The 24,492-nt window shown below is 43.4% G+C and overlaps 1 protein-coding gene across 2 annotated transcripts; it reads right to left on the bottom strand.

Moving 5' to 3' along the window:
• Positions 1–806: 806 nt before the first annotated feature.
• Positions 807–24,351, bottom strand: top2b (DNA topoisomerase II beta). Of its 2 annotated transcripts, none has more exons than XM_070846200.1 (36): positions 23,838–24,351; positions 21,933–22,097; positions 20,614–20,704; positions 18,641–18,704; positions 17,759–17,904; positions 17,567–17,664; positions 16,566–16,778; positions 15,795–15,968; positions 15,591–15,692; positions 15,355–15,492; positions 15,108–15,246; positions 14,059–14,216; positions 12,933–13,058; positions 12,736–12,846; positions 12,423–12,528; positions 12,209–12,318; positions 11,597–11,689; positions 11,184–11,298; positions 10,027–10,148; positions 9,762–9,910; positions 9,406–9,637; positions 8,279–8,413; positions 7,959–8,159; positions 7,584–7,779; positions 7,393–7,484; positions 7,149–7,304; positions 6,815–6,898; positions 6,010–6,204; positions 5,795–5,921; positions 5,160–5,321; positions 3,969–4,179; positions 3,345–3,427; positions 2,515–2,610; positions 2,105–2,236; positions 1,928–2,013; positions 807–1,256 (listed from the first exon to the last, which is right to left on the bottom strand). In XM_070846200.1, the coding sequence occupies exons 1-36, from the start codon at positions 23,877–23,879 to the stop codon at positions 1,092–1,094; spliced, it is 4,815 nt and encodes a 1,604-aa protein (XP_070702301.1). In that variant the 5' UTR covers positions 23,880–24,351; the 3' UTR covers positions 807–1,091. The 2 variants fall into 2 exon arrangements, with proteins under 2 accessions (XP_070702301.1, XP_070702302.1); XM_070846201.1 differs by having other exon boundaries at positions 2,105–2,233.
• Positions 24,352–24,492: the final 141 nt, after the last annotated feature.

Below are 24,492 nucleotides of genomic sequence, written 5' to 3'. Positions count from 1 at the left end.
GCTGCGTCTAAGTCTGAACAAAACCTTGCAGGTTTGACTTGCGGCATTAGTTACCACGGCAACTAAAGCAAGTGAACCCGAACTGCCCACGAAGTTAGCTGGTTATTCCAGCGACCCCGCTCTGCTGGCCAGTAACCACCGAGATGTGTGTGTGGACTGAATGAAAACGGACCGACAACCAGCACAGCCAAAGAAATGAAATGAAACAGCAGGAATTCTCCGATCAGTTGTGGGGCTGACACCAGAAGGCCTTCTTAGCTGTTACAGCAGCCTGCTGTCCCGACTCCCTTTCCTTCCCGATTCTCTTGTAACACCGTCAGACACACTGAGACCAAACAAACATGTTGCACCATTCTCTTTCTCATAAACATTTGAGAAGCAGATTTTTGGAATATTTTGACTGTTCACTTCCATGTTTGTTGTCCACGTTTGGCAGTCCTCTGTCCTCATGCTCCCCTTTGCACGTGTGTGTGCCTGTAGAGCACGGAATACAGACAAAACAGAGAACTGCTCGTCAAAACATGGAGGATCTTTCCTTGAGCCGTGCTGACACGGACACCGTTCCTCCACTGCAGCACCCAGCGAGCTAAAGGAGTTTACCTTGATGTGAAACTGCCCGTCACCCTCTGAGTCTAACAGCCCATTGGTTCACAGCGAGGCCGACTCCTCGCTGATACTGTCGACAGGAAGTGCATCACAATATTCCTGTGTGAATGATGAGATCTCTGATGTGCAGTGCTGCTCAGTCATGAAATAATCAGGCCAGCAAATAACTACATTTCATTGTTTACTTTCAACTTCATGTTCAAAAAGTTACGTAGTATTTTAACAATTAAAATGTGCTGAAGCACAGCATTCTAAACTTCTAAAAGCCGCTTCGGACAAATACAGAACATTTCAATGAGCATAAAAAAAGAAACCTGTATATGTATAATAAAAAGTGTAAAACACCTACACATTAAAAATCATTGAACATCACCATTAATGAAAACAAAATGAAACAGGAAATGTACAAAAGTCTGTGGGAACACAGAAGGAGGAGGAAACTTCCATACGAGCGGAGTGTGTTTGAACGCTGAGCAGAGGTTGCTTTAATCGAACATGTCGTCGTCGTCGTCTTCTTCCTCGTTGTCCGACTCGTCGAAGTACTTCACCTCCTTCTTGGCCCGGCCCGGTCGGTCGCGGGACGGAGCGTTCATCGCGCTCAGGCTGTTGCTGTCATCGTCCTCGTCGTCTGATGGAGGCTTCTGAGGTTTCTGCACACGGGGACGATAGAACACTTCGTTATAGTCGCCGTTCAGGTCGGTACTGAACTGAAACTGCACAGCAGCTACATGTCATACGTTAAAAAAAAAAAAAAAAAGGTACATTCTGCTGAATCTGAGGTTTACATCCCAGAAATCCTGTATAGAGATAAGTAACTGTGGGCCTCATGTCTCAGACGAGCAGGACATGCTGCTCCTCAGCTCCTGTGCTTAGTTCAGGTCTTATTCCAGCATAAGGTGTACTGCTCCTTTACACACCTACCTTCAGACTAGGTGCACTTTTCTGCACTCAGGAGAGAAAATGACTTTGGTACGACTCTTTCAATACTTTTACAAACTAACAATATGCCATCCTTTTCCAAAGGGTAGTTATTATGGGATGTTTTGTTTCTGAGGCTTTTAAGTAATTTAAAAAGTAAAATTTGAAATATTTATTAACAGATTCTAGAATAATAGATTTTAGATAACAATGAACGACTTTCTGCCCACTTTTGTTCTTTATTTAGGATAATTAAGATAAAGCAGATGACTTTATCTGGCTGCTGAAGACATACAGTGTTTGTTGTGAATGTAATATGTCCATCATCAGGCCACTGAGAGTGTAATACTGAAGAAGCAGAGGGAGTCCCAAGCTCATCTAATGAACCCAGGGAGACACTCACTCTGCCCACAGGTTTTGCTGCTTTCTTCATTGGACTGTAATCATCTTCAGAGCCGGAGCCCTTCCTCTTCCTCCCCCTGCCTTTACCTGTGCAAAGGAAAAAAAAAAAAGTGACCAAAACATTCACCACCAGCAGTGTGAATTCCAATGAGTGTTTGAATAAGTAGTCGTGCTGTACCTTTGAGGGCTGGTGCTGGCTTCTTGGACCCAGTGTCAGAGTCAGAGTCCCAGATGGATTTGTCTGGTTTCTTTGCTTTTGGTGCTGGTGGCTTCTTGGGTTTGGGAGCTGCATCAGAGGGCTTCTTAGCTGCTGCAGATCACACATGTGACCATTAAACACTGCTACACGTGGTGACTGATCTGCCACAATCCATCACGCTGGATGCTTTGTGCTACCTCTATTTTATACACTGTTACAGCATCATGCTTTGATGAGTGTCCTTATCTGGGCTTAATGAGCTCCGCTTCAAGTGTCATTGAATTCATTAACACATCAGTAATCCCCTTTAAATCCCCCTCCCCTCTTTTGTGCTGTCAGCTGTGTTGCTGCATTAGAGCTCCCTCTGGTGGACAAAAGGCAGTCTTTACCTTTCTTTGCTGGCGAGTGTTTGTCAAACGCGGAGCTGCTGGAGTACGTGGAGAACACTGGGCCATTGCCGTCGTCGCTGTCAGACTTGGAACCATCTGCAAGACAAACACGGACCAAAAATTCAAATTCATCCTGAGCCGCGATGCTCTGCAGGCTCAGTGGACTCAGGAAGCACTTCTGTATTACGGTGCGTGAAAGAAAAGTTTGCGTCTGGTGTGAAGCTCTGTGATTCCATACTTTAGACAAACTGATCACACCTTCTGTGCTGTTGTGACAGTAAATCAAGGAAACACAACGTCATTCCCAAAAAAAACTGTCGAAATTCTAATGGATACTCCAGAGATGGGAGCGCCTGTTTTTCACTGAATTATACTCCTGGAAGCGCTTCATTGCATTGATAAAAAAAAATCCTATAAATCCACTACTGACATAAATGAATTCTGTTCGTTGACCTCATGCAGCCAGACACATTAAAGGGAGAGGCTGCTCGGTATAGACGGCACCAGAGCAACAACGATTACTTGATTAGTTGATCAGACAATCAGAAGACAATTCGACTGTTGGATTATTTGAAGTTTTTTAAGTTCTCTTTTCCCAGCATCTAAAATGTCAAATGTATTTTCCAGTTTTCGTTGTATCGTCTCATATGATCTAACTTTCACAGGTTAGTCAGACCTGCAGTCTTAAACCCAAATCACTGCTCGTGCTGCAGCGGAACAGAAAAATCTCTCACTGTCGATAAACTCTTACCTTCACACAGACAAAATAATAATTGACCAAACACTTCACTGCAGTACATTTTAGAGAGCAACACCGGGCCTGTACTCACCGCTGTCGTTGCTTTTTTCAGAGAAGGCCGACTTGGACGAGAAGATGCTGGTCGTCTCTTTCTTTTTAGCTGCTGGTGCAGGCCTTCAGAGAAGCACAGATAACATGGCCCACGTTACTTTTCTGTGTGTTTTTGGGCATCTTTGCCTTTAGAGAGCAGTTGGAAAACCAGGTCAGGTTAGCCATTGTTAGCAATACCAGTGGATAACGCAGCCTTACGCCGGATTTTGCACATACAAACACCGTAGCAGCATGACCACAGATAGAGATTGGACAGGACTGTGTGTACTACTGATTTAATAAGACCTAAATAAGACAGAAGTGCTAATATACAGTATATTACTACAGCTTTCACACTGGGGATGCACGGAGCAGCCATCTTGGTTTTTTTTAGTTGAGGTTGGTTTCCAAGTCAGAAATCTGTCTTCAGGGGGCGGTCCAGCTGAATTCTCCTTTTAATTTGACTTTTAACTTGAAATGGAACACACCATTAGGCCCGGAGTACACAGAGAAGTCCCAAAGTATGACTGCAATCCAACAATTGCCAAAATCTGTCCCTTCAACACACTGTAACCGTTCCTACAATCATTCAACGCGTCCACATGAGCTCCTGTCTAAACCTTACGTGGTCTTCAGTTTGGAGGGAGAGTAGGAGTCTTCGTTGTCCTCGTCCTCGTCGTCATCATTGTGGTCGCTGTACCGCTCCTTGGTCTCCGAGGAAGGGAAGTCATCTTTAAATGACCTCACCGGAGAAGAAGCCATGTCGTCATCACCGTTCTCCTCTTCATCTGCCTCCTCCTCCTCCGAAAAGTCGAACGTGTATTTTGGCTTGGAAGCTGAAAGACAAGAGCAGAGTCCGTGTCAAACCGCCTTATTATTGCTGTGGATTCTGGTGCCTTGTTCAATAATTATTCCTGTTGCTGCAGGGTTGCATCAGACGACTTCAGAGGCTGATCAGACTGAGGAAATGCGGGCCCGGTTCACAAGTTATTTTTGGCCCCAGTCGGCTTGAGATGGATGGAAATGAAATGGAACCAGTCGCCCTGTGATCAGCTGCAGGGTGCAGACGTACTTATCAAAAGAGACGGAGGCTGAAAATTCATCACTGATGCTGTAACAGGTAAACAAGCTAAAAGCACAACTGGTTCAAATTCTGTTCATGCAGATTTACGTCCAACTCCTTTAAAGGACAAGTCCATGTTTTTTTAAAGGCGGTTTCAATACAACACTCATATACCATATGTGCATGTATATGAAAGAGTTATCGGTCAGTGTAATAATGTCTCCTGCCTTGCGCTTGGTGATAAAAAACTATGTTTACACTGATAAAAATTGTCCATGATACTTTCCTACCTCGTCTGTGGCTCTCAGCCCTGATTTCAAACTGTAGACATGCAGCTTGCCTTATAAAACAGATTAGAAATGCATGTTTCAGGTTCATCCACATTTGGAGCTGAGTGAGCGTTTGGGGCAGCAGGACTGTGTGCGTGGGACTGAGTCGAAACAAACGACAGTGTGTGTTCGTGGTGATGAAAGAACATGTTAGACGGTGTAACACTGTACCTCATTGTTGTGGTTCTAACAGATTTTTGGATAACAATGGAGGCGTTCACACACAAAGTGCTTGTTAGTAGGACACATTCAGTGTTTGTTTGGGTCTTTTTTTTTCTAAGATTAGTTGACAGGAAGTAAAATACTGAAAATCACCAAACACTCTTTCAGATTTAGACTAAAAATAGCTGCAAAGATTAACACGGTGCATAAAGTGGCCTGACGGTGGTGCTAGAGATGACAGTGAATATTCAGACTACTTTACCTGATGCCCTCTGGGACTTGTTCTCTCTGGGAATGATCACAGGCTCACTGTTCTCCAGGTCGCTGTCTGACTTGGACTCGTCCTCAGACCAGGGGTTTCTCTTCTTCACCTTCTTAGCAGAGGCCGCTTTGGGTCCGGGAGGTTTTCTCACTCTGGGAGTTCCTGCAACACAGTAAATAACCGTTAGACTATTTGTTGACTGTCTGCATTCTGAGTTCAGACTGGGGAGCTGCTGGTTGTTCAATAATTGATGACAGTTTTCTCACTGCACTGCAAAGCATCAAAGAGGCCCAGGGTAAAAGCTACTTTCAAACCAGTCGGACGGTACGCAAAAGAGACAGAACGCTGCATCATCTGAGGATAGTCGCAATTGACAAATATCTGTCTGTGCTGATAAATCATTCATCTACTGATACAGCAAGTCCAGCTCCATCGTTTCTTAAACTCCTACACCTTTCATCTCAGAAAGTTTGCAACTGAAAAACATCTCACTCTTTCCCATTTGACCTTTTTAATGGAGCACTCTTACATTTGGACAGAAATGGGACCTATTAAAACTTTAAGTAAAAAAACTGAAAGGAAATGAAGTGAACGTGTTTGATGGAATAGCTGAGTTTTCAGTTTTTAGCACTGACCTGGCTCCTTCTTCTCTTTCTTGACACGTGGAGCCTTTGGTTTGGCCACAGAGTTTTCTCCCGCTCCTCCCTCGCCACCCACGCCATCATCATCAAACTCCAACTTTACACTCGCATCTGCGTCGCCCTGAGAGAAAAACAACACCCTGTAACTATCCTGGATCGCTGACATCGCTCTCCTCGTTTCAGTGTAGCATCACCAGACGTTACGGTACCTTCTTCTTTTTGGTCAGTTTCTTGGCTGCGTCTGCTTTGATCGGCTGAGTTGGAGGCTCCACCCTGCGACCAAACGGTGAGGGCATGGTCTCCTCCAAGTTCATCTTCTTCACTTTAGGTTTGCCCACTTTACCCTTCACCAGTTTGATGGCCTTCCCTAAACTCTGCTCCTCTCGTTCTATGGCCTCCAGTTTCTGACAAACAGACACGGCAATTCTTCGGTTAGACAACTCAAACTCATGAAGGCCAGATCAAAAACAAGGAGGAAAGGCGGAATAGTCCACTCTCACGTGGTTCATTCCACATAGTGTACATAGTTTACAAGTTTCTTAGTTTCATGTAGCTTTCTACTCTTTTGGTTTATGTATGGATTCAACTAATGAGATATAATGTTTTAATTAGTGAGCTTTAGAGGTGCTGGTAGGTTTTGTTTCCTTCTGACAGAGCCTGGCTGGCTGTCCCCCTGTATCCATTCTGTATGTCGATGTCTGATCTTTGCCAGAAAGCCAATACGGTCATTTCCCAAAATGTCCAACTATTCCTTAAATTGACTGGAGAGAAAAATGGCAAAGTCGAAGCAGCTGGAAACATTTTGCGTGGATGAAAACAGTGTTTCTGTTAGAGAAGAGAGCAGTGAGTGTGACATGACTCAACATGTTGCTCTGGTGGAATGGAAACGGACATTATCCTAGGTTTCAATTTGTTTCTGATATCAGAACAAAATCAGTTGTTATCTGAAAGCACATCAACTTTCACAGTGTCGCGCACTGAGACAACAACAAATGTCTTAAACACAGAACTTACATCCAACTCCTCGATGAACACCGCCAAGTCCTCCCTCCACAGATCTTCTGGAAGTTTCTTCTGGAGATCATTCAGCTCTACTCTCTGCACATCAGCACACACTCGCTTTGTTAATCAACACCTCGACTACACAACTTCATACAGTAAGTCTGAGGTGTGGTCCTCGGTCATAGTCAACTGAATAAAATATGTAATGCTACTGGAGTTGGGTCACTCACTCCTGTTTGGTTAACCTCAGATAAATAAATGCAGTCACTACAATAACCACGGAGTCCTGACAGGCATGACGGCTGTCTGGTAAGATGAAAAGAAATACAACAGCGACTGATGATACCTTTTGGTCCCTCTGTTTGAGCAGCTCATCCACCTTCTCTTTAGTCAGGCACCACAGAGGCATGTTGAGGATGTAGTTGAAGTTTGGCCCTGACGAGGAGCCAGAGTCCACAGAGCTGTCGCTGTCATTTCCTTCCTGGTAATCTTCTTCCTGAGCCTGTCAGAGACAAACAAGATTCATCTTAATGATGACAGAAACTCGTGAATTTGTGTGTAGATGTATATCAAGGCCTCTGTAATTGTACCTTTTCCTGAGCCTTGACCCAGGCAGCCACTGGGTCAGACTCATAGCCTTTCTGGACCAGCATGCGGATCAGTTCACGCTTGGATTTGTTCTCTGTTAGCATAAAACAAAAATTAGGTTAGAAATGGAAATATATTCAACCACTCACTGCTAAATAAAAGCCTGATACTTTTTAAAAGAAAGCCATCTCACCGATTGAAACTTTTCCTTCAATCTTCTCCAGGACAAAGCGAGCCTGGTTGGACAGTTTGGCAGACTCGGCCCCCAGGCTGCCCACTGACCAGTCCTTCCTCAGTTTGTAGTAGTGCAGGCGGAGCTCGAAGAACTCCTTGAGGATGTCTTGGACTGAATCGTACCTCTTCAGACAGCCCATGTGGTCAAACAGCACCTACGGGTGAGGTCGATAAAAAAAAAAAAAAAAAATCAGTTAATGATGCAGCATTGACATTTAACAAAGACTGAACAAAAAACAAAGATGCCTGACTTTAAAACGAATGAACCTGGGAGGCCAGGAGCACTTTCCACTGTTTATATTTGGCTTTGGGCTGAACTGAAATCACAGCTTACCATGGAGTTGCAGGTCAGGCTGGACTGCAGCTTGAAGACTTTGTGGAGGCCAACTGCCTCGGCCTGGGCCAGTTTCTCTTCAGACAAGCGAACCACAAACTTGACCGTGGTGTCTGTGTGGTATTCCTTATAATCATTGATGAGAGCTGGTGTTTTGTCAGTGCCCTGTAGCATGGGCTCCAGTACAGATTCCTTATAGGTCTGCAAACAAGAGGGAATTCACAATAGTACATGTGACAATGTAAGATTTACCACACATCCTATTTTTATTGTTTGTGTTTGTATCCGATGTATCCTTGTGAAAAGAGGCTGAAGAGTACCTGTGTCCACGTCCGGACAGGAAGCTCTGTGATCTCTATGGTGTTCCTGTCTATGACTGACACCTCTCCACTGACCAGGTACTGGTTCTGGCCCAGCTCATGGATCACCCCTTTGAAGTTTTTGTAGCTGGGAAGCTGTTTGAGGACAACAGTTACACAGAGAGAGAAACTGAGAATGCTCCAATTTTTCTCAGAAACAAATGTAGCAACTTTTGATGCAAAGCCTGCATCCACACTGCGAACAACAAGCCACGGAGCACCACCAACAATCAAGGATACACAGCCGATGTGTGTCCTGCCAACAAGCTTAAAAGCCAAGAAAATTTAGTCGGAGCTGCCAAAAGTTTCCTTTGTTTTGTTTCCACAACAATGTGATTTAATTTAGGAAAAAGGATAGTTGGCAAAACTACATTCAGACTCCTAATTCTCTACAACTTTTCTTTGAAGGAGTGCAGGAGTATGGACACGAGCTTGTCAGACTGCCATTGGCACTCAGATTTCATTGACCCTGTCAGTCTGCCTGTATTGTTTGGAATTTGTAAATTAAAACATTTTTTCTAATAGGCTATTTTTACTGATTCTAATTTCATTCATAGATTGTCTTATGAATTGTAAATACTCACTGAATTCAGGAGAGAATTTTCTGTCTATTCTTGATTGTGTTTCATAAACCGACTTCCATGGTCTCTCATACTGTCCATGGTTTGAGGTGGGTAGATAAATCATCTATTGCATGATATGTAATTTATTGTATGATAATATTGATATATTGGTATCTGATATGCACCATGATACAGTACATTTTCAGGAAATTCAGTGAAAAGCGTGTCTGAAGATAAAACTACACATGGAATATATTTGGCTGAATTAAACACCTTTCAAATAAAGGTATGTGATTACATTGGGATATCAGAAGATATCATGTTGCACAACACTACCCATAGTCACTCAGAAATCAGGGACTGCCTGCTCTTTATGGAAAGCGTACTGAGATAACACTGTTATGAACTGGTGCTATATGAATAAAGACTGACTGACTGATTGATGATCACATTGCTTGAGGTGTGAACAACAGAAGTCACACTGGCACAGGTGAGCGAGTTTCTCTGAGTCCTCAGACTGTTTACCATCAGCAGGGGGTCCTGGTGGTTGAGCAAGCGGTTGATGTTGTTGACGATCTCTCGTGGGTCGTAGTTGGGGATTTTACACGCCCAGCCTGTCCCGATGCCTTCAGCACCGTTCACCAGCACCAGAGGAATGATGGGAATGTACCACTCGGGCTCCACCTTCTGGTTGTCGTCGTACAGGAACTTAAGTAGGTTGGCATCCATCGCTGGGAACAACAGCTTGGCAAGAGGACTGTGGGAAATGCGGCCACCGTTATGAGACTTACTGATTGAGTTACTTCATAGAACATGTATACTTGTACCATGAACTGACATTAAGAACTGAATCCTAACTATTCAGTTCATCGTTGCTTTACCTGAGCATGGTGAAGATGTAACGAGGGCTGGCAGCGTCTTTGCCTCCATTGATGCGAGTACCAAACTGACCCAGTGGCTGCAGTATGTTCACGTTGTTACTGCCCACAAAGTTCTGGGCCAAGTTCACGATGGTCATCATGAGAGCTTGCTATGAGGACAAATGGGAAATGGGCGGTCAGAAATTGTGAAAAGCCTGCTAACTGCCCATCTTCCCCATTGTTCTAATGACAGTCAGTACACTGTCACACATCGAGCTGACTGTACCTCTCCATGATGATAAGCAGACATTTCTGCCACTGAGCCAGCCAGCTGAGCAACCTTCACTTCCCTCTTATCGTTCCTCTTCATGCAGGTGAACAGCACTTTCCTCTGGCCTGGTTTTAAACCTGGAAACACACACATCCCATCATCAACACACAGGGTCTGAAATGTCATTTCCACTGCCTGCCACAGTGGTAGGGAAGCATGTTTTGGTTTACCACTAACAAATTGTACCTGTCACTTTTGAAAACTGTGTTAAATGAAAGAATAACTGTAGAATAACATCTAGGTCATCCAGACATCACTGAATGTAAAGAATTTGAAAGCATGCTTGCTTCCATCCACCGCAGTTATGTGATTATTAGGAGTTGGTTCATAGTGACAAACAGTGGATTGTGACTATTCTCCAGTCAGAAAACCATTATGCCATTACAGAAAAAGAGTGCTGGTCAACCTCAAGCAGTAAAAAGCAATTTGGAAAACAATGTCGAAGTATGAAAGTTCAGATTGTCTGGTTTTTCTTTTCATGAATTCATGTGAGGAAGGTTTCGGTTTCCTCACGGGTCCACATAGATCTGATGTTATGAAAACTCACCTATTGTAGCAGCTAATCAGACACCTGTCAGACAAAATTCATGTGGGGTAGCTAGTGTTGCTACAGTGACGAGGGGGTGTGTATGTGTGTCCTGATTAGTTAGAATTCTGTGAACTTGAAACGAATAAAGGTTCTACAGCCGACGTATAGCTCTGTCCGGTCATATGCCAACACTAGTAAATGTGTCTTCCTGTTGTGCATCTCCCCTGATAATTCCTTCCGCCACTGCCAATCATTTGCCCCCATTTGGAATGTGGCGAGTGCTAATTTCAGGCCCTGTCAACACAATGCTGTTCTTCTCAGGTGACAACAGAATGTGATTTAAAATAGTTTAACAAAATATGCCTTTTTGCATTGTTGATGTTGTTGATTCTTTCACTAGGGCTTAAGGGAAAGGAAAATTGTAACAGGAAAGCAGGACACCACACAGTTCTCAGATATGGAGTTTGTTCACTCAGGCCTTTGGCAGCTAATCTGTTGTTTTGTTTGTCTGTAAAGCGTCCTTGGGTTTTTTGAAAGGCGCTATATAAATGCAAGCTATTATTATTATTATTATTATACAAACCATCGACCAAGGATGGAATTGATCTCTCATTGTCAGAGTTGGAGAACAGAATCAGCTCTTTGTTGATGAAGTCATTGTAGGAGAGATGCCTGGCCTGAGTTCCATACAGGTATTGCTGAAAAACAAAAGGAAAAGCACACATCTTTCAGTCACTAACAAAATGTTACATCAGGGTGGGTTCAGATGTGTTTTACCACAGCAATTAGCCCTTTGAAAGTTTTCAAAAGAGACATTTCCAACACAAACAACATCGATATCAGTGTCTGACAACCACACACAATTATGGAATTCCACACTATCAGTCTGTGAAGCTCAGCCCAAAGATTTCCCTCAGTGGGAGCAGAACACACACTAAAACAAAAACATCACACACACATCTTGACTTCCACACAACTTTAAGCAAAATCACAAACCTCTGGCAGGCCGTGCATCCTCCTCTGGCGTCTGTCCTCCATGAAGTTAGTCAGCCACTCCTTCCTGTCATCGGTCTTCTTCTTACTGAAGGCCTGGGGCACAACAACCAGCAGCTCAGCCTCCATTTACTGCATGCCTTTAGACTGTATTTAACATTTAAGAACCTTTTCTGTTGATTGAAATGTTTTGTTGAAAAGGTGTCAAAAAAAGTATTGTTTTGCTACCAAATCTCAGGTATAATAATGGCACTATTATCAAAAAAACGTCACGATATTAATGCCTACACATACATGAAGGTAGCCTTTATCTCATTTTATTTAGACACATATACACTGTGGGTGTCTTGTGCCCTGGCCAATATATTCAACAGTCTACATACACGCTGAGGCCAGAAATATAGACCCCCTGCACAGTGTCAAGCAATCCAAAAGAAAATCCCTGCCACAGATCTTACCTATAAGAAGCCAGTGATGTTGGAGAGGAACTGATTCAGTTCTAGATTTGAAGTTTGGACTATTTAACAGTGGCGTTTGACTGTGCCTTATACTGGAAGGTATTCTTAACAATTCCGCTGCCTTAGAGAACAGACTAGCTTGCAGCACCAAACTCACCAGAGTAATAGCGGCGTCGTCCTCTGCGCCGCTGTATCTGAACGTGATGCGATGCTTCTCCATGTCGGCAAAGTACTCCTTCGCCTCTTTGCTCGTACTTGTACCCAAACCTGGAAAATGAATGAAAGACTTTTAAATCAAACTATTTTTCAAACAAAAACAGAAGGAACATAATGTATTAACTTTAATATATTTAAAACCCAGAGGAGCGAACCTTTGTAGTACTTTATATGCCAGGATTTATAGTTCTCTGTCTGTTTCTTCCACTCGTCAAACTCTGGAATGCTGTAGAAGGCCAGCTCCTGCTTGCTCTTGGTCACCTGCAGACAACAAGTGAATATCAGTGAGGTCCAGCTTTACTGTGCGTTTGTGTTGAGTTTTCATTCAGTGCACCAAATGTTTCACATGATGCAAACAACCCCTTAGAAGACTGCTTCACCTCTGCATTTCACTCCCATGCCTTTTAGGAAGGAGTATTAAAACAGTAATGTACAGTGTGTGAGGCTGCCTGTGTGTGTCTCTCTTACTTTGACGATGGGTGTGATGAACTCCTCCAGGAATGTGTGTTTCAGTAAGGATGGCCAGTTGTGGTGGAAGAAGTTGATGAGCAGACCTTTGATATGGGAGCCATCTTGATCCTGGGACAAGACGAAAGCTGTTAAAACTACAGGTTGAGCAGCTATTAATCACACTAGAGTGCGTGGGTGTCCCCGGGGCAGCTCACCTGATCCGTCATGATCATGATTTTGCCGTAGCGGAGGCTCCTCAGCGACTCTGCATCGTCATAGCTCTTCTTGTATTGGAGGCCAACGATTTTGATGATGTTGTTAATCTCTGCATTTTCCATGATCTGTTGACACAAAGGGTCACTTCAGACTCCAGACAGAACATAAAAAGTTCCTTTAAGCAATAATCTGATATTCATTTTGGATTTTGAACACCAAAGCGCATTGATATCAAAGACCAGGGCCGTGCTCTGCCTTTATAACATCTTCCTTGCTGCACTGTGTTACATCATGTCCTGTCCTTCGCCAAACCAGTTCTTTGAAAGTCTATGCGTTGGACATTCTGTTTTGTATTTCCAATAAATATCTAACAGAGTTATGATCTAGTGAATGGGACGGTCATGGAAGGTGTATCAACTACATACAGCTTTCTCGACACCGTCCAACATTTATTTAGCAGTGCATGTTAGGGCTTTAGGGCCCTGTAAAATGAGAATACTTGCTTTATAATCCCTTTCCCAAAACACGAAAATGCAACTCCTGTGGCCTAAATGACCTCTAAATAACATTGTAGATCCCCACTACATTTTGGATACAGACAGTGTTACAGGCGCGTACAAACCAGTAAACACATTCAGATGTGGGGAAAAGGGTGAACCACTCATCACAATATATAACTTTTTTCATTGCAATGACCCCCATTTTACTCTCCTCCTCATTAATCATTATAGCTGTCAACTGCATTGATTCCGTAGGGCAGCACATGTGATGTCAGCAACTTTCCTGTTTAATCTGAGCTTTACCTTCCTGATTCTGATCCTGTTCTCTGGTGCACTTTGTCAGGGTTTAGCATGTGCTGTCATGGCATACGATACGTCTGTCAAGCTGAACAATCTGTGAGTGATGTTCCTCCAATCTGAACACAAGCCGTTTGCTTTGTGTGGAGCCCGATAAGCTTCCTCTGCTTTCATGACAGCTGACATTGAAGTTCCAGTCATCAGAATGGTCACCTTCGCCGTTCTGTGGTACTTACTACAAATTCTGACAACTGCTTTTCACTGTCCGCTTTATTTTGTCTACAATCTGCAGATCAGAGTCCCTCGTCACACATATCCTGTCTCATACCTGCTTGTGTGTTGCCTCTCGCACGTTAAGGATCTTTCCTCTTAGTGGGAACACTCCATAGCGATCTCGCCCAATGACTCCTAGTCCAGAGACAGCCAGAGACTTGGCTGAGTCTCCCTCAGTGAGGATGAGTGTGCATTCAGAGGAGTGTTTGCCGCCTAGGACATGGGTATAGAAAAGATTTATACTTTGAATCATTGTGTATCATTCTATTGTTGTCTGGATGGCTCCAGAATTACAGTGTAATCTCTGATACAAACCGATATTAAAATATTGGCAGAGCCTCACATAATAGGCCTTCTCTCTGGTTTTGTTATAGCAGTAAAAACAGTGTTCTTAGTAACATTATTAAAGAAGTCCTGAGCCCACCCTAAGGCCCAGTATCGGTATCGATTCCAGCAATTTTTAATGAATCGGTATCAGCTACAATCAAGATGAACAAAATACAGTTCTGTCTTTACTGGACTGTAACTCGGCAAGTATAGTTTTGGAATCAGTTCAGTAAGCAGCCATGAAAGAGGCTGCAGATCCTGTTTAACCAGATCCAGCCGTTATATCGCTCTCTTCAAAACCACCAGACTCAATTGACTAAACAGCCCTTTCACCTCGCAGGCCTACTGCAGCCCTGCTTGCTATTGTGTGAATTTGGTGTTGTAAATGGCTGGTTTCGATCTGAACTAACCTTTTAAAACACCAAAGTCTCCCAAACAGTAATCAGTCATTTCAGATTGCATTACTCAGCCTGTTTAACATCTGATGCTGAAATATGTGCAGATGGGGCTCAGGTTTAGGACTGTTCCTTTCATAAACTAAGATAAAACATACTTGTAAAGATTGCAAATAAAGGCCTGGTAGTGCCAATAATGCACCCCAGAAGCCATATAATGCCTTTTAAGCAACACCTCATAAGTTATAAAGTGCTTTGTAAGCCTGTCTCTACTCCACATCAACATTTCAAGAGGCAACAACCACGACTCTGTCGTCAGCGGCAGATATTCAGAACAACACACTCTTCTACACATTCATGAATAATCACACTGTTAACACACCAGCGTCATTAGCGTCGTCTAGCTTGGGGATGCCTTTGATCTTGCTGTGCTTCACGGATGAGCACTTCTTGTTCAGCTGCGTCTGAGCTTTAAACTTCACCCAGTTGAGTATACTCTCAACGACCCCACAGTTGGTTGCCTGCAGGCGACAAAGGGAAAACATTGTTTGTTGACTGATGCCCAGTTATTGTACGAGACACTAAAAAGGAGGGGTGATTGAAAGTAGAAGAATGAGAAGTGTCCTTACAGCCCTGACAAACTTGTCTGACAGAAGGCACTTGGACCCAAAGCTCTTGGTCTGGAGTGTCATATTCTCCTTGGTCTGAGAGTCAAAGGAGGGGTTCTCAATCAGTGCGTTCACAAACACCCAGATGTGGCTCTTCACCTGAAGCACAAAGGAGAGGAAGGTCAATCCCATCTATAATGAAACCACCGCGGCCGCCTTGAGTTTGAAATGTTGCAGAAAATCATTCGTAACTCTACCTGGAAGGGTTTGACTGACACTCCTGCCTTGTTCTTCTTCTTCACCACTTCAATAAGTTTGGACACTATCTGGTCCACCACATAGTCAATATGTCTGCCACCCTGAAACACACATACTCTCAGTGTTAGAAGTGGTGTGAGTAAACATGGAGGCAACGAGTAAAACTGGGTTTCTGACAGTTTTTATTGTTCAGATTTAGAGACCTTAGTGGTGGCGATGCTGTTAACAAAGCTGATTTGTTGGAATCCCTTCTCGCTGAGCGTGAGGCACACCTCCCACCGGTCATTCACAGTCTCATTCACCACCTTCAGGGCCACGCCCGTCTCGTCCAGTTTGTCCTTCACGTACAGATCCACATAGCTGCGGAACCCATTAATCTTTAGTGACAGAAAGGATAGAAGTTAGGTTCAATAAGTAATATTCACCTGCGGAACACCATGAATAAAAGTCACATCTGCTCTCAGATCTGCCATGCTAATTTCATTTTAATTTCCACTTCTGTGCTATGTTGAACATTATATCTTTGCTCTCTATGTAAAGTGTCCTTGGGCTTCTTGAAAGGCGCTATATAAATCCAACTTATTATTATTATTATTATTATTTACTGTTTGATGACAGCACCTCTGCTGAAATTCATGACTATTATGACATATGAACATTTCTAACACTATCAGCTGTTTAAAACACTCCACACAGTAGTAGAGAAGGTGAGAACTGTACATTAAACATTTCACATTGAAAGCCTACCAGTATGGGCAGGCTGGCTAACCGTGGCATATAAAAATCAGATAAAAAAAACAATAACTTGTTCATGAAAACAGCTAAACGTGAAATACAGAGAGATTTCTAAACAAATTTGGTCAAAACAACTTCAAAATAAAGGACATTGTGCATTCAGTATGTGCTGTCAACAGATTGTTGCTAAAGCTAGTACAGTACAACAGTGGTATAATGATGATGGAAAAGAGACTCACAGGTAATTTTTTCCCATTCAGAGAGACTTTAACCCCCTTGCAGGAGCCGGCTATATCGTATGCTCTGCGTGTAAGGAGTGCTACAATATCCTTATCCAGTTTCTCCATCTTGAACTTGGACAGGTCTGGCTGGAACGTCACGCAGGTGAAATCGTCTCCATCAAAGAATTTGATCTTGGGCTCAGAAGTCTTGCTCATGTTGTTCTGCCACGTCTGAGGAAGATAAAACACACGGTAACATATACACATTCCAGCTGTTGCCCGAAAAGTTGTATTCTCCAATTCTTAATTATTTCAATTTATTACTGACAATGTAATAAAAGATCTTACACACACACACTCACACACACACACACACACAGGTATATGCGTGATCCTCTTAAACCAAGACCCCCTTTACTGTATCAAGTGTGCTTAGTCCATCACGAAAACAAGTGTGACAAGAAACATTTGGTTATAATTATGCCCGTACACCCTGGAGGGTGCAACCACAAAGGGTGAGAATATACCCAGCCTTACCTCGGATATGACCACATGTTAAAACCCTATAAAACAGCAATTACTTCATTCAAACCTCAGACAGCACTGGTGAAGATTTTATACTGAAATTTGCTGCAAGTAGATCAAATCAGTCATTACTTTGTAAGCAAACAAAACCAGTGGCTTCGGGTGACCCTAATTGAAATTGTAGTAGCACATTAGCAGCTTCCTGTAAGCACAACTATGTTCCACTTGGAAAAACATCACAGGAAGAAATGTGCACTGGTACTGCTAAAAAAAAACGTTTAAGCTTTCAGAGGGAGGAAGCGGATGAAAACAAAAACCATTTTCATTATTACAGTCACCTAGTTTATCTTTTAGAACAGTGGACAACATTACCTTTGACCAAAAAAAGCAAACATCCTCTTTGTGACAAGCAAATGTAGCAGTCTTTAAAACCAATAATGAACGTGAACGTTTGAGCCGAGTGTCATGGTATCAAACAGAAGAGACATCCTCACCTGCTTAAAACTGTGTCTGTATTCCTTGCAGGCGGTTTCCACTGTGAACTTGGTACTGAAGATGTTGCAGAGTTTAGCACCGTACCCATTCCTTCCACCTGGGGGCAAAGCAAACCGTTATTACAGTCATGTTAACTTTCCTGAAAGGACCTCTAGAAGCACTGATGAGGATGTTAAGGTGGCTCTGCTCACCTGTGACCTTTTTCTCATCATCATCGTAGTTACTGGAGGTGAGCAGGTGACCGAAAATGAGAGCTGGGACGTACATCTTCTCATCCTTGTGCTCCACCACAGGTATTCCTTTACCATTGTTCCAGATAGAAATAGTGTTGGACTCTCTGGTGGGGGCAGAACACACGGCGGGGATGAAAATGAGAGTTAGTATGCAACTAGGGTTCCATGAATTCTGGGTGGCAGAAGGATGTTTTCTCTTAAAAAGTGTGTCAGGTTAAGACAGAAAGAAAGACATATGGAGGGGCACTGGAGCAACAAGGGGGAGGGGGGGGGGGGCACAAGGTTTGTGGTGACTCAGAATAAAAAGCTCACCACAAACAGGCTGGGGGGGCTGTGGTGAGGAGCGTTAACTCTCTCTATAAAACCACATTAGCTGCCCAGAGACCTGAGAGCGACGGGGCTAATGGTATCATTTATACAGCGGCCGACATTAGAGCGAGCAGCAGCAGCTCGGCTGAAGGACACGCTGCTGTTTAAGCAGTCAGATATGGATGCAGCTGGCGGGCTGGGGATGAACTGCATATGAGAGAAGAGCGGAGTGCATTTCACCACAGGCTCATTAGACTGTATCTCGCCTAGATCGATGTCTCCAACCTCCCATCTACTGCATGTATTCACCCTGGTTATAGCCACAGCATGAAGAAAACAGCCATCTAAAGAGAGCCTGGGCCAGACCCCCCCCATCACCTCAGCTTACTGATACACTAAAATAAAATCACAGCCTGAGAAAAGAACAAGCATGGTCGTGCCAAAAGGAGCTGCAAATTGCTTTTTAAGGATGGTACACACTCCACTTAGTGCACTCTTGTCTGTAGTTACATTATGAAACATTGTACTCACGGATCGATGGTGATCTTAATAGCAGTCATGTTCTTGTCCCTTTGTTTGTTGTCTGCGGCATTGACTGTAAAGGATATGAACATTGAAATTCAAACACAGTACACACAGTATCCAAGTACAAGACATGATGCTTTCATTGATCAATTGTCTGTTAACATGTCAGACAAACAGTGCACAGCAGGATTTCACACATCTGACCAGCAGGCCAGAACCCAAACATATTCCAGGAAAAGGTGGCAGACTGTTACATCTGAGAAGCTGGAACCAGGGAAGGTTCTTAATCAATGACTTGGAAGAATAATCAACTTGAAAACTGTTGTTTATTCATTTTCTATTGATCACCTGATTGATTAATCAACAAGCTGTTTCCGGAATGAACTAAACAAAGAAAGCGTCGGCTCTATTTCTCTCATGAATGGTACTATATTATATGAAGCACTACAGCTGCAGTCCTTACAGGATACAGCAGAATATCGTATATCAGTCATAAGTCATTTCTTAAAAACCACACCTCACATGACAAGCAAACAACAGCAATGTTGGCGATAGTGTGGGCACGAGAGGGTGCCTGACAATAGATTAAGCAGTTAAGTCGTTTATCAATGCCAAAGTGCCAATCATTCTTTGGTTCCAGCTTCTCCAGTGAGAGGATTTGCTGCTGGTTTTTTTTTAAATCTCGATAAACTGTATATCTTGGGGGTTTTAGACTGTTGGTCAGACAAAACAAGTAATTAAAAGTTGTCCCTTTAGGCTGTGGGACCTTGCCGTCATCTTTTTTCAGCATTACAACAAAACATTTGTAGACTAAACAATTAATTGATAAGCTGAAACAACAATGAATGAATGATGATGAAAGAAAAAAAATCCTGGCTACAGCCTGAGCGGGCACATGAATGCTTGTTATTCCCTAGATCTTGTGATCATGTAAAAAGAGGAAAGTACTCAGGAGAATGTATTTGAATGAATTTCTCTTGCCGATAGTGAGATGTCGGACTGATAACAGAAGATATAATAGGCAGCATCCTGTCTCTGTGAAATGTTTCTCGTTTCCTGAAAAATGTGAGCCTATTTCATATGGAAATAGTGAGGGAGACATTCATGTTGGCAAAACCTCTGTTCACCTCGACCATTAAGAGGGAGGAAGAATTACTATAAGTACAACATGGATATCAAGGCAATTGAAAAGAATCACATACCCCACATGGTTCAATGGTGACCAACAAAAGGACCCAATTATTATTTCACACGGGTAGAAAGGAAACTGGATCTTGTGTTTTTGCTGAGAATGAGTGAGCCATGGATGAGTGCTCCTGGCCGGAGCCTCTGGTGTAATTACACTGACGCAGCAGTAATATCCAGACAATGACACACTGTCGTTAATCAAGTACCTTTCTAAACACACAACAGGGGCCGTGGGTGCACAGATGAAAGCTACACTCCCGTGGGGGGGGGGGAGCAGCGCAGCATCATTTAAAACTGATCACACTGCTGCACTTTACTGACAGAGGCATCGGGCACAGCATCTCTTTCACATTTTACAGCTGTGCACACGTCACAAATAGACCACACAACCGACTCGCTAACCTTCATTTAGCTGAGAAAAGCTGTCTGAGCACAGTCGCATTTTTACCAAGGAACATAAGTGAGACCGCAGCTTTGACTTGACAAACGCTGAAATGATTTCTCAGTCAACTTTTCGTTTCTCACAAATGTCTCTAATCAGGCTGCAAACAGTCGCACAAAGACGAGCTCACAGAGGGAAACTAATCTCCACATACAGTCCTAGATCAATGCCGCTTAGCAGTGCCGACAGCAGACTGTGACTCAGGGAATGAAGCTGACATTTTTATAGCGATAACAAGCTTTCAATAGCCCAGTTACAGAAGGACAATCTCAAGTGACAAATGATCTTTCATACTAATTGTGCAGATTAAAGAGTGCCAGAGGATGATGAACGGTGTGGATTTGCTCACCAAGAATTTCGTCAAAGATTTTGTACAGTCCAGGAACGTAGGTGATTTCCCTCTGGTTCATTCCGACTTCTTCGTCAAACACCCACATTGGCTGAAAGAAAAAGATAGAAATAATTGAATTGCTCACAGTGATCATAAAAAAACACTGTCAACACAACAAAGTTAAGAGTGTCCGATGTGCAGATTAACACGTTAACAGTCGTGTGTCAGCTGATTAGCAGTAATAAATATGTAAGTTTAAAGGCTAATGGAGATTTTTAAATTACTGACATTGATATCTTCTTACAGTACATTGACTGGATATACGACAAACTATTATTCTATCAGTGATTAAAACACTGATTGTTCTTTTGATAATTTAGCTACAACGTTTTTGCAACAATCCTCTCATTAGAGAAGCCGAAACGAGCAAATATTTGATATTTGGACTTGACAAATTACTTGAGTTAACTGTCAGAATTCCCGACCATCTTCTTGACTGATATTCAGTAAACTGACAATTGTTTTCAGCTGTGATTTGAACCGAGTCATCAAATAAACCCTGATGGGACTGATCCAGTTCATGCAGACAGTCTGATCGGATGGTTATTACAATGCTGCCTTTATACAAAGAATTAATATAAAAAGAAACATCACTGGACAATTAAACGATGTAAACTTTACTCAGTGACCTAAGGGAAGGGCTTGTTTAACAGTACTGGACAGGACAGGTAGCTGACGCAGCACAGGAGCAGCTTTTTGCCCTTTACACATGCTGTAGGTTTCTGTAGTGTAAGTGAATCCTTGGCTTGGCAGGAAGCCGTCCTGTGTGAGGAATCTGCATGTGTTAACGTTGTATTTAGTGTGTGAAACTCGACATGAAACAGGAGTTAGGCACCGCACGAGGGATTGTTTACTACAACGCTCTGCCGAGCCGTCGTGTTATCTCAGACAGCGGCTCTCTAATGTCTCCGTCAAGTTCTGTGCTCAAGGGGCGTCTCTTTACATAGTAAGATCTCTGTGATCCCATGGTTGGTCACACACAAACACAGCAGATTTAATCTATCATCTGCTTGTCTACGGTCCAGGCTGGTGCCGGTACCGTGCCCCAAAGAGCAACCAATCCCAGAGTTGACCAAACTACATTTGTCAGAAGAAGCACTCCTCTTAATATGATTTCTTCTGATTACACATCAGACACAGACGGCAACACTTACAGAGAAACGTCCAGAGGTCCTCTTGTAGCATAATGCCAACATGTAAAACTCGTGGTGTTTGTGTGTTACAGTGTCGGCCTCCTCCTGAAGCCAGCAGTGGAAGGCAGTTTGTTCTGGACTCACCTGGGTGATGGGCTCCACGCTGCCGATGTACGTGTCTGGACGGAGAAGAATGTGCTCTAGCTGGGTCTTCTTCTGATACACTCGCTCCACAGACAGCTTGGAGCCGGCCTTTTCTTTCTTGGCCCCCTCCATCTTGCTGGTATCACCTCGGCCATTCGTCGCCTCCTGTTTAGCAGAAGCACTTCCGTTATTAATGCCGACATAACTGCGTTACAACCCCAGGAGCAGCAAGACACCGACTCTGCTGCGCTGTCCTGTTGACAACAGATAACCAGCGCTCCCCACCACCGAGAGAACGCCCTCCTCTCTGTAGCTTTGGGATCCTAGTGGCAGTCAACAAAAGCAAAGGCCATTATACTGTAACTGCTCATGTTGTGTTTAATGTGAAGTGAGCTTTAAAACGAATATCTGTGTACTCTAAACCACAGTAAGATTCAGGAAAGTTAAACACCAAGCTCTGCGAACGCATAATATGCCATATTTCAAAATCCAAAAGGCAGTGAAACTGAATAATGAAAAACTAAATGAACGTGCTTGTATACATACATTCAATATTTCGTATGCACGACAAAAACCAGAAAACTTTTGTCATGTGGAATCCAAAAATGTGAACACCAGAATATTAATGCCGAACTCTGCATGAGATTTGAGATCTGCATGAGATTTTTCAACAACTTTTCCTCAAAGTTTCCAGACCTTCGCTTTCCCATCACACAGCACACAGCAGCAGGGTTAAAGGTTTTGTACCTATACTACACATATACTACACTTATACAATGAGCACAGTAACATTATGTATGTTTGGATTTCTTTTTGACGTTATATTTGGCGTATACTTGGATTTCTTATTCATGATCGCTTCCATTTTTGGACACTTAAAAGGCATTTTTACTGTGTGATCCTTGCTGTTCGGCATCAGGTTTAGTCTGAACTGCATCTCACACGTTATTCACTTTATGGATCTCACTATCAGGCCGTTCACAGTCTAAACATTGTGTGCATTAGTTTTAACACCTTACTGTTCTATTTCCGTGTGTTTTCTTTCCCCACTTTCTTGCTTGCAGGCATCTTATTTATGAGCTGATAAAGAGCTGCTTGTCAAACCATGTTAATGAGGGAGCTGATAAGGAGACCATGCCGAGTAAATACTGTGTGATCAATACCTGATACATTCACGGCACAAAGGGACCAGACACCCTGTGTGTGTGTGTGTGTGTGAGGGGGTCTGGGCCACTACAGTGGAGGGTGTGGGGGGTGGGTGGGGGACATCTGGGTCACCATACAGGTTACTACTCCTGTATGAAGCATCTACCCTGCTCGGTGGTAATAGTCCACATCTCCCATAACAGAATCCTAGACGTCCCACAGCAGCAGGCAGATCGCTCCACTGTGATTTATTAACTTGATCACAGTGAGCAACTCCAGACATAATAAACACTTCTCCCAGTGACTGCTTTAAGCTCCTGCTGCATGCTGGATATTTAACTGAATGAACGGTGCAACATTCAATAGTCACGTTAGCCAAGTTTTCTCCGCCCGGCTTGATTTTGTCTTCATATAGGGGGGTGGCACTAGCGCACTGACCCCCCGGACAACATGCTACGGCAGCCCCGGTTGTAAATCTTTGTACCAGCCGGTCCCACAGCAGGGCCAACGCTCCGGGACCAGGCCCTCACAGTGAACTATTTAAACGCAGACCGCAGCTCGCTGGTCTTTAACACGCTTTCTCCGGACAGGAGGCTCGACACTACGGACTTGCTGGGAGATTTCACAGATAGCTTCAGCACCTAGCCCCCCTCCTCCACCCCCCTCAGCTTCACCGAGCGGAACACTCCTCAGTGTTGCAAAAACATGGCTTACATTAGGAAAGTGTAAGTTGGCGAGTTGTGAGACAAAGTAACTTACCATCCAAGCCAGACCGCCGCTTCCTGCTGCGCCGTTGGACATCTTCCTTTGTGATCCTAGTTTTTTTTTTTTTTTTTTTTAAATGCAGCTCGCAAAATGTCTTCAGTTCCAGTGAAATTAAAAGTCCGTCTGCATAACAAATGTCTCAGTTGAAGAATGGTACCCGGACCAGTTTATGTCCCATGTTCCTTCTCCGTTTGCTTTTAATGTACTCCTTTGAATGTATCACAACAAGCGGAGGAGGGGAGTGTGTCGCGGCTATTGTTAAAATCGACAAGCGGTGGCACAGTTGGGCCTTAACTTCCAACAAAGATGCTAACCGGGCTACTTGCTGCTAAATAAATACTATACAAAACGCACGCATTAAATAGGCTTACAATTTCATGTGAAAGCTTAACAGAATAAAGCAGGAGATTAACAGACACGCACTGAAAACGATACACTTAAATACATTTCATTTAGAAATAAAAAACGAATATTAGCTAGCAGTAGCATCCGCTGTCCGGCTCCTCCATCTGCAGGATAGACGGCGAATCGTCTCGCAGTTAAACTGACCAATCAGGTGGCTGCTTTTCAAAGGCACCGGCACTTCGACCAATACGGAAAGTCAACATTTGGTGACCTATGCTCTTTTCCCGACACAAGATGGCGACAA

Source organism: Pempheris klunzingeri, chromosome 16 (genome assembly GCF_042242105.1).
Source record: "Pempheris klunzingeri isolate RE-2024b chromosome 16, fPemKlu1.hap1, whole genome shotgun sequence".
NCBI classification, from domain to species: Eukaryota; Metazoa; Chordata; class Actinopteri; order Acropomatiformes; family Pempheridae; genus Pempheris; species Pempheris klunzingeri.
Note: the sequence above shows the minus strand (reverse complement) of the source record. Positions and strands in the feature narration are given on the sequence as shown.

Coding starts and splice junctions, on each gene's coding strand:
- top2b (XM_070846200.1), bottom strand. CDS start 23,879: ATGTCCAACGGCGCAGCAGGAAGCGGCGGTCTGGCTTGGATG. Junction 14,217..15,107: donor AGACGACGCTAATGACGCTG/GTGTGTTAACAG, acceptor CCCATGTCCTAG/GCGGCAAACACTCCTCTGAA. Junction 11,690..12,208: donor ACGACGCCGCTATTACTCTG/GTGAGTTTGGTG, acceptor GTTGTGCCCCAG/GCCTTCAGTAAGAAGAAGAC.